Source organism: Pseudorasbora parva, chromosome 13 (assembly GCF_024679245.1).
Source record: "Pseudorasbora parva isolate DD20220531a chromosome 13, ASM2467924v1, whole genome shotgun sequence".
NCBI lineage: Eukaryota > Metazoa > Chordata > Actinopteri > Cypriniformes > Gobionidae > Pseudorasbora > Pseudorasbora parva.
Genome location: NC_090184.1, coordinates 7,371,931 through 7,387,595, shown reverse-complemented (window position 1 = coordinate 7,387,595; position 15,665 = coordinate 7,371,931). Strand labels below are relative to the sequence as shown.

The window sequence follows — 15,665 nt, the reverse complement described above, 5'->3', positions numbered from 1 at the left end:
TATTTTTTTTACACATTCATAATTCTTGTTAAAAGCAGATCTGACCCACTCTCTATTTTTTCCATCGGTTACAGGGGTTTTCAATCTTTTGGATGCCATATACCCCCAATATCATCTTGGTGCGAGGGCCCCCATCCTAGAATGTAAAAAACATATCGGCCGATATCCTATATATTTTCATGTAAAGTCCAAATTCATAAGCCTACTGTGAAAGTTAATATTATAAATATAAATAAAATATTGTTTAGAAAATATTTAGTTTCTATTATGTTATATTTATTAGGTTTTTATACTCTCTGTATTTTTTTTCTTCATTTTTTAGATGTAGCTATTATTTATTTTTAATAAATTCAAGTCATCTCAATGGCAAAAAGTGTCCTATTTATTAGTTTAATCAATTTTTTATAGGCTATTTATTTATTTTTACATATTTTACAGTGTTTTTCTTTAAACTTTCCCACGGACATCCTAGCTCTCCCTTGCAGGCCCCCGAGGGTCCCGGACCCCAGTAAGAAAACGTGCTTCAAAAGAGAGAGACTTCAGGGAATAAGTCAAAAACTACAAGTCAGTGCATGGAAGAACCAAGAACAACCTGTTAATTAAAAAAATAAAAATAATTACAAAATCTATTAATTTGTGAAGGAAACTCTGGTTCTGTGTTAATTAGGTGGCTGTCATAATCTGAGCAGCATTTCTGAAAGGAGGAAAAACTGTCCTGACTTGTATTCTATGTTCTAAATTTATTTCTATATGCGATTTATCCATACAGCAGATAATTCATACTCCTATAGTTTACCCAAAAATGAAAATAATCCCATCATTTTCAAGCCAGGTGTATATGACATTCTTCTTTCAGACGACCATGAACAGTTACATTAAAAATGTCCTGACTAATCCTAGCTCTACAATGGCTGTGAATGGCAGCCCAACATTTGAAGCCCAAAAAAGTGTATCCATCCATTAAAAAATTAATACACACGATTCCAGGAGTAATAATGGCCTTCTGAAGCGAAGCAATGGGTTTGTGTAAGAAAATATCCATATTTAAAATGTTATAAAGTAACATATTTATTAAAATATTCAAATTTGGGGCTCCCATTCACTGCCATTATACAGCTTGGATTAGCCAGGACATTGTTTAATATAATTCCGATTGTGTTCGTCAGAAAGAAGAAAGTCATACAGAGTAAATCATGGGATAATTTTCCTTTGAGGGTGAACTGTCCCTTAACTCACAGTCTTGAGTCGTATAAGGATGTTACACGTTGTCAATAATCAATAAAGTGCTTTAATGATCTCTTCTCCTCCTCTCGTCGTCTCCTCCCCTCAGATGCGCTGCGCATCATCCAGCGCTCCCTCACTTCACCACTCGCGTTTCTCAAGTGCGCGTCTTCTGTCCTGTCCTGTTCTGCACACCGGACGCGTCATTTCACTCCAGCATCATTCTAGGTAGAGCGAGACACACAGAGGCAAGAGGAATACGAGCGCTTCGCGTAGATAGACGCCCGAGACAAGGTCGACTCGATCCGTTTCGCTCCAGAGGCGGGCGCGTGCATGCGTTTGAGCGCTGTCGGATTCCAGGGGTCTTAAATCTGGAGGCGAGGACCCGGGGATGAGCCTGCTGTCGAGGGGCTTCGGCATGGCGGGCTGGGGGTTCAGTTGGGTTCTGATGCTGCTCGCGCTCTGGAGGCCCGGTGCCGCTTGTCCGGAGCTCTGCACGTGCACGGGCGTGCGGATCTCGTGCGTGGATCCAGAGAGCAGTATTATGGCTTTTCCGATGCTGCAGTCCGAGGCAGAGATGGAGAATATCACAGACATGTAAGTCATACAGAAGATGCCAGGGGTCACTGAAGATGATGATGCTGATGATGATGCATGTCGTGTCAACTCTACTCTTTAAAACAGCCAGCCAATGAAGCACAGCGTCATTAACTTGCATAATTGTGTCCATGATTTATTTAATTTGATTTATTGTACTTGAATCACTGTGCCAAAGTGATTTCGTAAGTGCAAACCACATTATTATTGTCATTATATTCGCTCCAGGGCTGTTTCTCGTCTTTTACACGAATGTTTGCAAAAATAATGTCTCATTAAAAACATTTGGATGGACTTTAGCTGTTATAAATCACACCAGAGCATCAAGTCTATATTCGATCAAGTACTGACCCTGGATGACTGTTTGAGCGAGAATGTTCTTGTTGCTGTTTACAGATACATTGCAAATCAAAGCAGTTTCACATCCATTAATGAAAGAGATCTCAACTTCTACCGCAACCTCAGAAACTTGTGAGTAGTAAAATGTGGAATAACTTATGTGTTCTTTATACACGGCGAGATGTAAATTTATGGCATCGGGTGTTTGTCTTGTCCTTCAGAACTGTAACGAGCACGAGGCTCACATATATTTCGAGGCAGGCCTTTCAGAGCAACATGAAACTACAATATCTGTGAGTATTTCGGTTTTGGACGGTTCAAATCATGTTTTGATTGTTTGCAAAGTTTCATTTTATCTTAAAAATGTCATCCAATTGAATATTACCCACTTAAACATTTATAAAAACATCCGGGTTACACTTTATTTGGTAACACTGTCCTTGTTGCAGGTGTTACGTGTCGTTACAGTAGTGATAACTAGCCTATAAATTATGCTTAATTACATTGCAACTAACCCTAAAAAACTCCTATTCCTAACTTATATAGTAACTAGAGACTTTATATCACTCAAATACATAATTACACTGTTACAGACACCTTAAAATAAAGTGCAACCCTTTATTTTAAGGTGTCTCTGTTACAGTGTAGTTATACATTTAAGTATTGTGAGTAATATTAATTAACTACATGTACTTACTATAGGGTTAGTTGCATGTAATTGTGCATCAATTTGATAGTTATTATTTTAGTAACTATATGTAACACGTGTGACACTGTATAATGAAGTATTACCAAAATCTGATATTGTGGGAATTTAGTATATGTTTCTTTGCTGATCATTGCCTCCTTTTACAGGAATCTCAAAGAGAACAATCTGTCGAATCTATCCTGGAGGACGTTTCATCATTTAAACATTTCATACCTGTGAGTCTCGCCATATTTATTGAAGATATATTACAGTTAATCTCCAGCGTGAGCTTATGTTTTCTGTTTGTTTGGTTTTTGGTGATTGAAATATTTCATATAGGCCTAATACTAGGACAGCAGATGATGCTTGCATTCAATATACATTTAAACATTTATTTTAAATAACATATATTCAAAAAGTAGCATTTATTCAGAAATATTTGAGAGCAAAAATAGTGCAGTATCCATTTGCAAGGTTGTACATTTGATCATTTTTGAAATCGGTCAAACAGGATTGGTGGCCTGCCAGTGCCGACACTCGAAAATATTGTCTATAAACTGGACTTGCCAAATTAGCTTTTCCGTATGGATGAATTGTATCATCGAGGTCAGCAGCAAAGACATTAGTTAATAAAGTGATATTAAAAATACATAAAGTCTATTTGTGTAATATAACACTTAATTATTGCATGTTTGCATAATATTCAGAGTTATGGTCTAGTCATGTCACTGTTTTTATTCATTTTGAGTAATACTGAATCGGATTTTGTGCAAGTGAGATGTGTCAATGAATGCTAGAACTACAATATCCATCATGTTTACACAAAACGCCTCTGCACTTAATCCCGATTTGCCTCAATATGAGGACAGGAGAGATGTTAATACATGGGAAAACAAAGTCACTTCCGTTACTTACCTGAAAAAGTAACTCAGATATGTGTCGTAAACTTAAAAGTAATGCATTACTTTACTAGTTACTTTAAAAAGTAATCTGATTACCTAACTCATGTTACTTGTATTGGTACCCCCCAAAACTGTCCATATTCATGTTATGATATATCCTGTTCATGATATAGTCTAACCAGGTTACATGTAGAGTTATTTTGTGAGTACTGCGTGTTCTCAGGGCACTGTTGCTATGTTGCAGGTTGCTGGCAGGCAATACTTTGCAGTGCTTGTGTGAGAACGTGTGGTTGAAGCAGTGGAGAGGAGAGGAGGCTGAGGAGCTGCTGTGTGTGGAGGAGGGAGGAAAGAGGAGGGCTCTGTCTACACTCACACTGCCTAACTGCGGTAAGAATTAGTTCATAAAGAAACAATATGGATAACACAGTCTAGATTTTTCTGTTTGCTTGTCATATCATGAGAAATCAGATCTGAGGAAGATATACAGTAAGAGATCTATGAAAATGTACTGTAACTTTTAGAACTCAAAACTTTAGGCCATTTATTGAAACAAGGTTGCAAAAAAACATTCCATACTTCTTCAGCTTTGAGGTCACAGTGAGATAATATATGACGCTGGTTAGATTATTGTTAGTATGTTATTCCTAAACTAATGATAAATTAGTAATATGAGCAAAAGTTGTGTCAAAAGTTGTGTTTTCTGGTGCTGTTGCTCAGCGTATAGTTCTGAAGGATTGAAACGAATGGCTGAATTTTATATTTAACATGGGACAGTTAAAAACTGGATCCAGCATTAAAGGGATAGTTCACCCAATAGGAAAATTTTATGTTTATCTGCTTACTTCCAGGGCATCCAAGATGTTGGTGACATAAAATTTAAATTTTTGGGTTAAACTATCCCTTTAACCCATATTGTTGCACTTTATTATACAGTATGTGCACTTACAATGTGCTTACCTAAGAAAGCACTAGGTAATATAAGTTAACTCCATGGCTTAAGGTTATGTTTAGGTGTTGGTTTAGGTTCTTATTACCCAGTTATTGCAAATAATAAAATAAGTACATCATATGTACATGTGGAACGGGACTGTAAAATAAAGTGCTACCACCCATAGCTTGTAAGCGCAGTGCTGTATCCTATTTCACATATGAGAGGGCGTTTACATTATAAAAAAGGACTGCAGCAAAATGCTGTTTCATTTGAAAGAAAGAAAGTAAAAACACGTCCAGGAAAATAAATAAATAATTGTGGCTGTTTTGGTGAAAAAATAACTGATCATATGCATGATAAGAGGCTTTCTAATGTGTATTTGTCAGTGTTAGTTCAGTATTACACTGTAAAAAAAATATATATAACTACGTTGTCATGTAAGGAAATTTCAACCTTTTTTATTAGATTCAACCTTTTTTATTTAAGTAAGGTTAATGTAAAATAAGTTGAAATTACATTAACATTTAAGGCAACAACCTTTTTAAAAAAAAATGTTTAAGTGTATTAACATGCTATTTTAGTATTTAGTCATTTATTATTATTAAGATTTAGTCATTTTTGTGTTTTGTAATTTGTATTACTTTTCTATTCTATTAAGCTTTAATTCATTTTCATTTATTATTTTCATTTTAAGGAAATGTATTATAACTTCAACTTAATTAATTTCAGTTAGTTGCCAAGACAACAGCTCTTAATATCACTTGTTTTTTATATTTTAAGTTTTTCATATCCATTCTCTTGTATTTTAGCATTATTTCAATTACTGAAAATGATTTGTAACAGGTTTAGCTTTACTACACCAACACTGGTCTTACAGGGATTACAGGGATAGTTCACCCAAAAAGAAAAAAAAATTCTCCCTTAGTTTTTCCAAACCTGTATGAGTTTTTGTATTCTGTTGAAAACAAAATCAGAGATTGTAATGAATGTTGGTAACCAGACAGTTGACGACACCCATTGACTTACATAATATATATATTTTTCCTACTATGGAAGTCCATGGGTGCCGTCAACTGTCTGGATACCATAACATTTTGTTTTCAACAGAATACAGCAACTCATACAGGGTTGAAACAACGTGAGGAAGAATAATTACCAAATTTCCATTTTTAGGTAAACTTTCCCTTAAAGAATTGAATCCCCTAAAACTGTTTTTTTAACCAGATGTGTGTCTGTGATAAAGTCAGTTAACTAGAAAGAATTAGCTAAGACAGTCCACCATGGCCTGGATAACTGAGAATCAGCATATTTTAATGGAAACATGCGGTTTCACTCATATTATATTCAAAGCTGAATTTAGGATTGTTTGTTTGGTAAGATGTGATTTGTCCAGGCTGTAGTTTTATGGCTGCGGCTTGAGGCACGGATCATTATTGATCCAAAGATCAGCCTCCAGCCAGGCCTATTTTAAGCAATACCACAGCAGAAGGCCCTCGAGGGAGGAAGAGAAGGACAAGAGAGAGAGGGAGGAAAAGGGAAAAATAGAGACAGACGAGGGGATCCCCAGAATGTGAAAACACTGAGACATTTAGACTCCGCTGCGAGCGTCTGCTGGCCTGTGGCCAAATGCTGCCTTTCTTTTACATTTTTTGTGCCATGAAAGAAAAGCTGCTCCGCTGAATCGCTTTAATTTGACATCATTTTCGGAATATCTCGAGTGCCAAATGCACATGAGAGATCTTTTGACCTATACAATAATGAGAAACTTGTTGCTGTTTAATCCCCCAAAATATTCACTCGCCACCATGTTGTCCCAAACACAAAATAAGATATTTTGAAAATGGTCTCCCTGGTTTGTTTGAAAGTTAGTGGGGTTCAGGGATATTTGAGACCCTGCTGACTTTCATTGTATTACATTTACATTTAATCATTTAGCAGACGCTTTTATCCAAAGCGATTTACATTGTATGGACAAAAACAGTTGAAAATTCTTCCGAATGTCGGATTTTGTGTACCGCAGAACGTCACAGAGGTTTGGAATGACGTGAGCATGAGTAAATGATGACAGAATTTTCATTTGGGTGAACTATTCCTTTAAGAGTAGGAGCTGCTATGGGAAAACTGAACAGGCTGAAGGTGTGTGCTGTGTGGTGTGTATATATATATATATATATATATATATATATATATATATATATATATATATATATATATATATATATATATATATATATATATATATAATATACATGAATTTTGAAATGGGGATAGATTGAAAATTAGATCACAGGGACACGGTGATAAGGATGTAACCTGCTGCAGGCTGGGAACAGATGGAGATGGATCTGATTTGGCCGTTCATTCATGAGAGATACGGTCAGAGCTTGCTGCACTCTTTGGCCTTGAATTTAGTGGTAGCGTTTAGTGGGTTAGAACGGTATCCCTGTGATGCAGACGGGAAAGTACAAGAGCTGATATCTGAGATGAATTTAAATTAAGTATGCACTTCAGTGTCACTTTAAATCTATTGGCTGTTAGAAAATAAGAAATACAATTTTTAATGCTGGGCAATCGATTAATAAATGTATATTATATATAAGATTTTTATATTATATATATTTATATATAAGATACATTTTATAAACATATATATACATGCAAATATTTCTTAAATATATACATGTAATGTTTATTTATATATACATACAGTGGGGCAAAAATAGTCAGCCACCAATAGTCAGCCACCAATTGTGCAAGTTCTCCCACTTAAAAAGATGAGAGAGGCCTGTAATTTTCATCATAGCTACACTTCAAGTATGAGAGACAAAATGAGAAAAAAATCCAGAAAATCACATTGTCTTATTTTTAAAGAATTTATTTGCAGTGATGTTTTGGGGCTGTTGCTGGGTAACACAGATTTTCAACTTCCTCCAAAATTTTTCTATGGGGTTGAGATTTGGAGACTGGCAAGGCCACTCCAGGACCTTGAAATGCTTCTTACGAAGCCACTTCTGGCAGTGTGCTTGGGATCATTGTCATGGTGAAAGACCTAGCCACTTTTCATCTTCAATGCCCTTGCTGATGGAAGGTGCTTTTTACTCAAAATCTCACGATACATGGCCCCATTTATTCTTTCCTTTACACGGTTCAGTCATCCTGGTCCCTTAGCAGAAAAACAGCCTTAAAGCATGTTTCCAACCCCATGCTTCACAGTAAGTAGGGTGCGCAACTCAGCATTCTTTCTCCTCCAAACACGACAAGTTGAGTTTTTTACCAAAAAGTTATATTTTGGTTTTATCTGACCATATGGCATTCTCCCAGTCCTCTTCTGTATCATCCAAATGCTCTCTAGCAAACTTCAGACAGGCCCGGACATATACTGGCTTAAGCAGGGGGACACGTCTGGCATTGTAGGATTTGAGTCCCTGTGTTGAGTCCCCCCGTAGTGTGTTAATGATGAGCCTTTGTTACTTTGGTCCCAGCTCTCTGCAGATCATTCACTAAGTCCCCCTGTGTGGTTCTGGGATTTTAGCTCACATTCTTGTGATAATTTTGACCCCACGGGGTGAGATCTTGCGTGATTGAGGAAGATTATCAGTGGTCTTGTGGAATGCTTCCATTTTCTGATAATTGCTCCCACATTTGATTTCTTCACACCAAGCTGCTTACCTATTGCAGATTCAGTCTTCCCAGCCTGGTGCAGGTCTACAATTTTGTTTCTGGTGTCCTTTGTCAGCTCTTTGGTCTTGGCCATAGTGGAGTTTGGGGTCTGACTGTTTGAGGTTGTGGACCTTTTATACCGATAACAAGTTCAAACAGGTGCCATTAATACAGGTAACGAGTGGAGGACAGAGGAGCATATATATATATATATATATATATATATATATATATATATATATATATATATATATATATAAAATATATACATTTCTTAGTGTCTTTTAACTATACCTAGAAAATGTATACATTTTTCAAATTAAATTAAATATTTCAAATAATTCAAATAAACTTTCAAAACAAACTGAAACAATAAAATGAAATACAGATACAGTAGAGTTCAAAATTGATGTTTTTATGTGCCTATACATTTTATTTTTTATTTGATTTATGTATACATTTTTTAAACTATTTTAAATATGATGGAAGAACAAAAATGGTTAAGGTATTTATTTAAAAACTATATTTTGCTAAGAAAAAAGGTAAAGTGCATGCCACAGTTTTTTTTACTATGTAAAAAATGCATAGAAATACAAAAAGCAGGAAAAAGCAAACATTGACTACAACATTATTAATATTTTGTTGGTTCTCTCTTGTGTGTTCATAATTTCTTTGTCTGAAACATGCAATTATGCAATATACTTACTAATTGTTTTTTGTTTTTGAGAATTTGAAAAATGTATATAATAAAAAAAAATCCATGTTAAATAAAATTATATTCATGTTAAAACAAATTTACTTTGATTACATTTATAGTGATTCAATTTAAAAAGCTAAAATATCAAATACATATCTCTGCGCACAATCATTTGATCACTCAATGTTATCTTATAGATGTCTGCACACCAAACTGATCTGATAACTGTTCACATGGTTACATCACAGACAGTGCGGTTAATATTTGGTGTATGTACATTATTTTCTGTAGTAATGATGCAGTCAACAGATTGAGGCCAAGAGATACAACAACTGATAAAAGCTGTCAATATTACAGTAAGAATGGATGAAAAACTGGAAAGTTCCCTCAGTATTAACTACATAGTGAATGTCACGTAGTAAACTAGGCCTTGTATGAGTACAATTCGAGTGAAAGTGATTCAAACACTGATGCAAATTATATTGTTCCTTAATGTGTGTCGTGCCGATTGACCAAACTACTGCCAACCTGACCATTCAGACTGAAAAAAAAAAAATCAGATTTCAAACCACAAATGTTCTAAGAATGTTTAAATATTTTTTGTCAAAAACCAAAATAACAATACTGATTAAGAGCTTTATTGTTATTTAGTGAATAAATGTTCTGGTTTTCTGTCTAGTTCTTCCCACCGTGACTCTCACACCCACAAAAGTGACCATGCGGAAAGGGTCAAATGTGACGCTGGTGTGCAACACCTCAGGAACGCCAACGCCTAGTCTGAACTGGGACACCTGCAAACTCAACTCAGCGTACCAGGTAATTCTGACAATACAATACAATTCTTCATCTCTAAGTTGTTTAATTTGAAATTATTAGAGGTTGTTGCAGTTTCTTTTCATGTGGAAGCCACAAAGGACGTTCAGACTAAAGGATTGTGGGTAACCACACTATTTAATTTATCTAGTTTGTTAGGTCTTGCCACAGAATTTTACATTTGTATTACGGACCAGTATGCGCCACAACCCACACAACTTGGAGTCATGACAGCACAGAGCGGATCATGTGATCGAGTCGGTCCAGAGTCACGACAGCACAGAGTGGATCATGTGATCGAGTCGGTCCAGAGTCACGACAGCACAGAGCGGATCATGTGATCGAGTCGGTCCAGAGTCACGACAGCACAGAGCGGATCATGTGATCGAGTCGGTCCAGAGTCACGACAGCACAGAGCGGATCATGTGATCGAGTCGGTCCAGAGTCACAACAGCACAGAGCGGATCATGTGATCGAGTCGGTCCAGAGTCACGACAGCACAGAGCGGATCATGAGATCGAGTCTGTCCAGAGACACGACAGCACAGAGCGGATCATGTGATCGAGTCGGTCCAGAGTCACAACAGCACAGAGCGGATCATGTGATCGAGTCGGTCCAGAGTCACGACAGCACAGAGCGGATCATGTGATTGAGACGGTCCAGAGTCACGACAGCACAGAGCGGATCATGTGATTGAGACGGTCCAGAGTCACGACAGCACAGAGCTGATCATGTGATCGAGTCGGTCCAGAGTCACGACAGCACAGAGCGGATCATGTGATCGAGACGGTCCAGAGTCACGACAGCACAGAGCAGATCATGTGATCGAGAGGGTCCAGAGTCACGACAGCACAGAGCGGATCATGTGATCGAGTCTGTCCAGAGACACGACAGCACAGAGCGGATCATGTGATCGAGTCGGTCCAGAGTCACAACAGCACAGAGCGGATCATGTGATCGAGTCGGTCCAGAGTCACGACAGCACAGAGCGGATCATGTGATTGAGACGGTCCAGAGTCACGACAGCACAGAGCGGATCATGTGATTGAGACGGTCCAGAGTCACGACAGCACAGAGCTGATCATGTGATCGAGTCGGTCCAGAGTCACGACAGCTCAGAGCGGATCATGTGATCGAGCCGGTCCAGAGTCACGACAGCACAGAGCGGATCATGAGATCGAGTCGGTCCAGAGTCACGACAGCACAGAGCGGATCATGTGATCGAGTCGGTCCAGAGTCACGACAGCACAGAGCGGATCATGTGATCGAGTCGGTCCAGAGTCACGACAGCACAGAGCGGATCATGTGATCGAGTCGGTCCAGAGTCACGACAGCACAGAGCGGATCATGTGATCGAGTCGGTCCAGAGTCACGACAGCACAGAGCGGATCATGTGATCGAGTCGGTCCAGAGTCACGACAGCACAGAGCGGATCATGTGATCGAGACGGTCCAGAGTCACGACAGCACAGAGCGGATCATGTGATCGAGTCGGTCCAGAGTCACGACAGTTTAGAGCGGATCATGTGATCGAGTCGGTCCAGAGACACGCCAGCACAGAGCAGATCATGAGATCGAGTCGGTCCAGAGTCACGACAGCACAGAGCGGATCATGAGATCGAGTCGGTCCAGAGTCACGACAGCACAGAGCGGATCATGTGATCGAGTCGGTCCAGAGTCACGACAGCACAGAGCGGATCATGTGATCGAGTCGGTCCAGAGTCACGACAGCACAGAGCGGATCATGTGATCGAGACGGTCCAGAGTCACGACAGCACAGAGCGGATCATGTGATCGAGTCGGTCCAGAGTCACGACAGCACAGAGCGGATCATGTGATCGAGTCGGTCCAGAGTCACGATAGCACAGAGCGGATCATGTGATCGACTAAACAGTTAGAGATTAGGAGAAAACTGGTGGCTTTACTGAGCTCAACGGCTCAATCCATAAACTAAACACTACTGGCTATTTTAAAAAAGGGGAGGAGCTGATTGATATGTCCCTCCCTATCTTCCTGTTTCATTGGAAAATATGTCAACATAATTAGACTTATCCGTTCCTTTCCCTGCTGATCTGACCCAGCCGGAATGGATGTGGTTTAATTTTCCGATATCAGATCTCTTTGGAATGATTTATAAATGTGTCAGTCATTGCCTTTGTATTGCAAGAATTTACAGAGGTATGAGATTCAAACGCCCGTTTCACACATACTCCGTCTGCAGTGCGTGTGCGGTGCGTGTTGCGTTGCGTGTGCGTTGCAGGAGCCCCACACCCTGTAGTGCTTTCACATATGCTGCGTTTGCAGTCCGCAACTGATCCGCTGTTGCATATCACAAACACAGCATTGATTCATTATTTTTTTTAAATCCAAAAGTTTTTACTGAACATGCCTCATCAGAATTCAAATTCTCGTTGTTTACTCTTTAATAGAAGTCAGGTTACGTAGCCTACTACATTTAAACAACATTTTATTAAAATCATGTATTCATATTTATATACTTTAGATTTAGCTCACACAAGTGGCAAAACATTTAAACACAGGTTATAGCCTTAAATCACAAACATTTTAAATTAGAAACTTACAATAGTATATCCAAACACAGCCGAAGTCTTTTCTTTCGTTTTTAACCCCTTTTAAAAGAAATCATGCAGGTCAAAAAGAACTTTGCTTTTCACCTCCAAGAAAGTATGAGTGCTATCCATTATGGCACATTTTTTTACCTAAATGCCAGGTAAGGTGTCGTTTTGTTGCTTTACTTGAGAAAAAAAGCCATGTGTTGACTTTGAAACAAGAGTATATTTTAAATTATATCCATCTGTGGTGAAATTACTAGATTTTCGCGTCAGTACATGTTCATTTTAATGCGAACGATCTTCTGTCGCTTTAATGCAGCAACGCAGCGCAGCAAAAAATAGACTCGGTACGAAAACGATCCGTGCACTGCTGCAGACGCAACGCTCCTGGAACGGACTGACGGACAGCATCCGCGTGCAGTGTGAAAGCTGTCATCCGTTAACATGGGTACGGAAAAAAATACGCACCGCACACGCACTGCAGACGGAGTATGTGTGAAACGGGCGAAAAAGTGACCGCGATGTTCAGATATTTCTATTATTAACTTGTTTACTTCGCTCAAATAGTGCACTTGACCAGCTACAGATAAACTGGCTGCCAGGCAACAGACACCTGGCCAATCCAGTTTTCTACCAGTATGGCCGAGAACGGTTTGAAATAATGGCGTGCCGAACCAAGTTTAAGTGGAAATATAACCGTAACCGTTCTTTACTATTCCTAGAACAGTTTTGGCCTGTTGAAAATGCGACTGATATATATTGCAATTTGCAAACCATTTTCTTAATGTGGCGTAACAGGATATTCACAAACCAATGCCTGATTAGCTCTGGTTTAACATGATCCAATTGGTCGTCCGCCAAAGTGACGCCAACGGAAAAGTCATTTCAGAGAAAGAGCAAGTGATTACATTTTGATTAAAGATAAATATTATTTTCTTTGGGTTAACATACGACAATGAATTTATCACAATAAGGCTAGAAATCTAAGATAGGTACGAGTTCAATTGCATAGACTTTAAATAGAAATGACATTGACATTGTTGTAACTCACACCCCCAGCAAGAACGCTCAGGTCAGATGTCAGCGCTCAAGCTCTTCAATGTCTCTTCCCTGGACAACGGATGCAAAATCACCTGCAGATCTGATAACATGGTGGGAGAGACCGAGGCGTCTGTGCATCTGGACATACTGTGTAAGTCATCAAAAGAAACACACAGCTGGAATATGAACAGAGACCCTCTGTTTTAGGAGAATTATTGCGCAAGTCTGGGATAATAATCACTACTCATTTATACTGGATATTACATTTATACTTATAAAACAAAAATGCACACACTACCCAAGTTTTAATGTTTTTAACAGAGTTTCCAGAAGGCTAAATTTTTTTGATACAAAAAATCTGTAATATTGTGAAATTGTTGAATATTTTTGAATTGTTGAATTGTTTTATAATTTTTTATTATATTGTAAAATGTAATTTATTCCTTTGAACAAAGCTGGATTTTCAGCATCATTACTCCAGTCTTTAGTGTCACATGATCCTTCAGAAATCATTCTAATATGTGGATTTGCTGCTCAAGAAACATTTAAAAAAAAATATTAATGTTGAAAACGATTGTGCTGCTTCATGTGCCACCATAATATATATTTTTTCCAGGATTATTTGATGAAAAGAAAGTTCAAAAGAACAGCATTTATTTGAACTTTTGTAACAATATAGACTTCATCAATTTAACGCATCCTTGCCGAGTAAAAGAAAAAACAACAACTTTTGAACAGTAGTGTAAGTCCACATTAATTCAATGATTTGTTCACCAAAAATATCAGAATTTAGTTCATAATGTTGTACCTTTAAGATTTCTGTATTAACTTGATCTTTGATATGATTGGCTAACCTTCAAATACTAGAGATGCTACTTTCTAGATCACATTGTTGTTCATCAAGTTGCTGAATATGTGATATGTAAATGTTAATGAACTGATTGTTACCGAATGACCTATTTTGCGAATATCTAATATAATTCCGAGTGCGATATTTCTTATAATCCATTCACCAGCAAGATGAAGTTACACAATTGGTAAAACTTTATTTTAAGGTGGCTTAGTTACACCTTATTACATGTGCTTACTATAATGTTAGTGATAATGATATGACATGCAACTAACCCTAACCCTAAACCAAACCCCAATCCTACGATAACCCTAAAATAAGAACATGTTCATTAATATTACTCAGTACTTAACTACATTAATAGACTGTAACATATTACAATGACACCACAACATGTAACCATAAATTGTAAACCCTCAATTTGATTCTTAGTTACAATTTATTTCAAGGTGTATTTTATGTACTGAGTAATATTAATCAACTACATTGATTCAATGGTACATTGGTTTTGATTTAGGGTTGCATGTAATTATGCATAATTAGTAACTAAATGTGACGAGTAACAAGGACACTATAAAATAAATTGTTACATGATTCTTTAATCAGCTTATAATACATTTTAATAAGAAGAAGCCTGTAATTTATGTCATTTATGTGTGTTTATGCCTGTCCAGTTAAACCTGCAATCAGCAAGCTGCTAGATGCGATCTCAGACCACCACTGGTGCATTCCCTTCAGTGTGTCGGGCAACCCAGAGCCTAAACTGAGCTGGTTATTGAACGACAGTCCTGTGGGAGAGGACAGATTTATAAGTACCAAGATCCATGATTATTCTGAGGGTGAATACCACGGCTGCTTACAGCTGGACAGTCCCACACACATCAACAACGGACAATACACGCTGCAGGCCAAGAATGTATACGGAGAGGACAGGAAGACAATATTCGCTCATTTCATGCACGAGCCGTGGAACGGTGAGTCGAAATTACCACGCAACAAATTCTCAAGTTTTTCTGTGAATGTGAGTGAGAAGTTGCCTTTATTCTTTTCCATGTTTATTCATCAGAATCAGTTACTGATCCGCTGTATTATGGTGAGTATCATTTAAGAAATATAATCAATGATTAAAGTCATAGTTCACCCCAAAAGGAGTTTGACTTACAGAGCCCCTAAAGGGACATGGTGGTTTAAAAACGAGTGTCTATTCACACCAGGTGTAAATAGCGTGCCTTGTTGACATGTGCTATTCTCACTAGCTCCGCCTAAGGAATGCCTGGTTGGGCCAAACCAGATTAGAAAAGACATGCGTATCTTGACATCTTCAGTGGCGTAGTCAATCAATCTTTAGGTTTAA

The 15,665-nt window shown here is 38.0% G+C and overlaps 1 protein-coding gene across 2 annotated transcripts in view; it reads left to right on the top strand.

Moving 5' to 3' along the window:
• The first annotated feature begins 1,273 nt into the window (after window positions 1-1,273).
• Window positions 1,274-15,665, top strand: part of ntrk2a (neurotrophic tyrosine kinase, receptor, type 2a) — a 64,910-nt gene continuing 50,518 nt past the window's right edge. The window contains exons 1-9 of one of the 2 annotated variants that reach the window (XM_067413058.1): window positions 1,274-1,818; window positions 2,215-2,289; window positions 2,379-2,450; window positions 3,013-3,081; window positions 3,992-4,134; window positions 9,715-9,851; window positions 13,480-13,612; window positions 14,986-15,285; window positions 15,378-15,404. In XM_067413058.1, the coding sequence (XP_067269159.1) occupies window positions 1,613-1,818; window positions 2,215-2,289; window positions 2,379-2,450; window positions 3,013-3,081; window positions 3,992-4,134; window positions 9,715-9,851; window positions 13,480-13,612; window positions 14,986-15,285; window positions 15,378-15,404 (1,162 nt within the window). In that variant the 5' untranslated portion in view covers window positions 1,274-1,612. The remainder of the gene's footprint in view (window positions 1,819-2,214; window positions 2,290-2,378; window positions 2,451-3,012; window positions 3,082-3,991; window positions 4,135-9,714; window positions 9,852-13,479; window positions 13,613-14,985; window positions 15,286-15,377; window positions 15,405-15,665) is intronic. The other variant, XM_067413059.1, reaches the window with a different exon arrangement.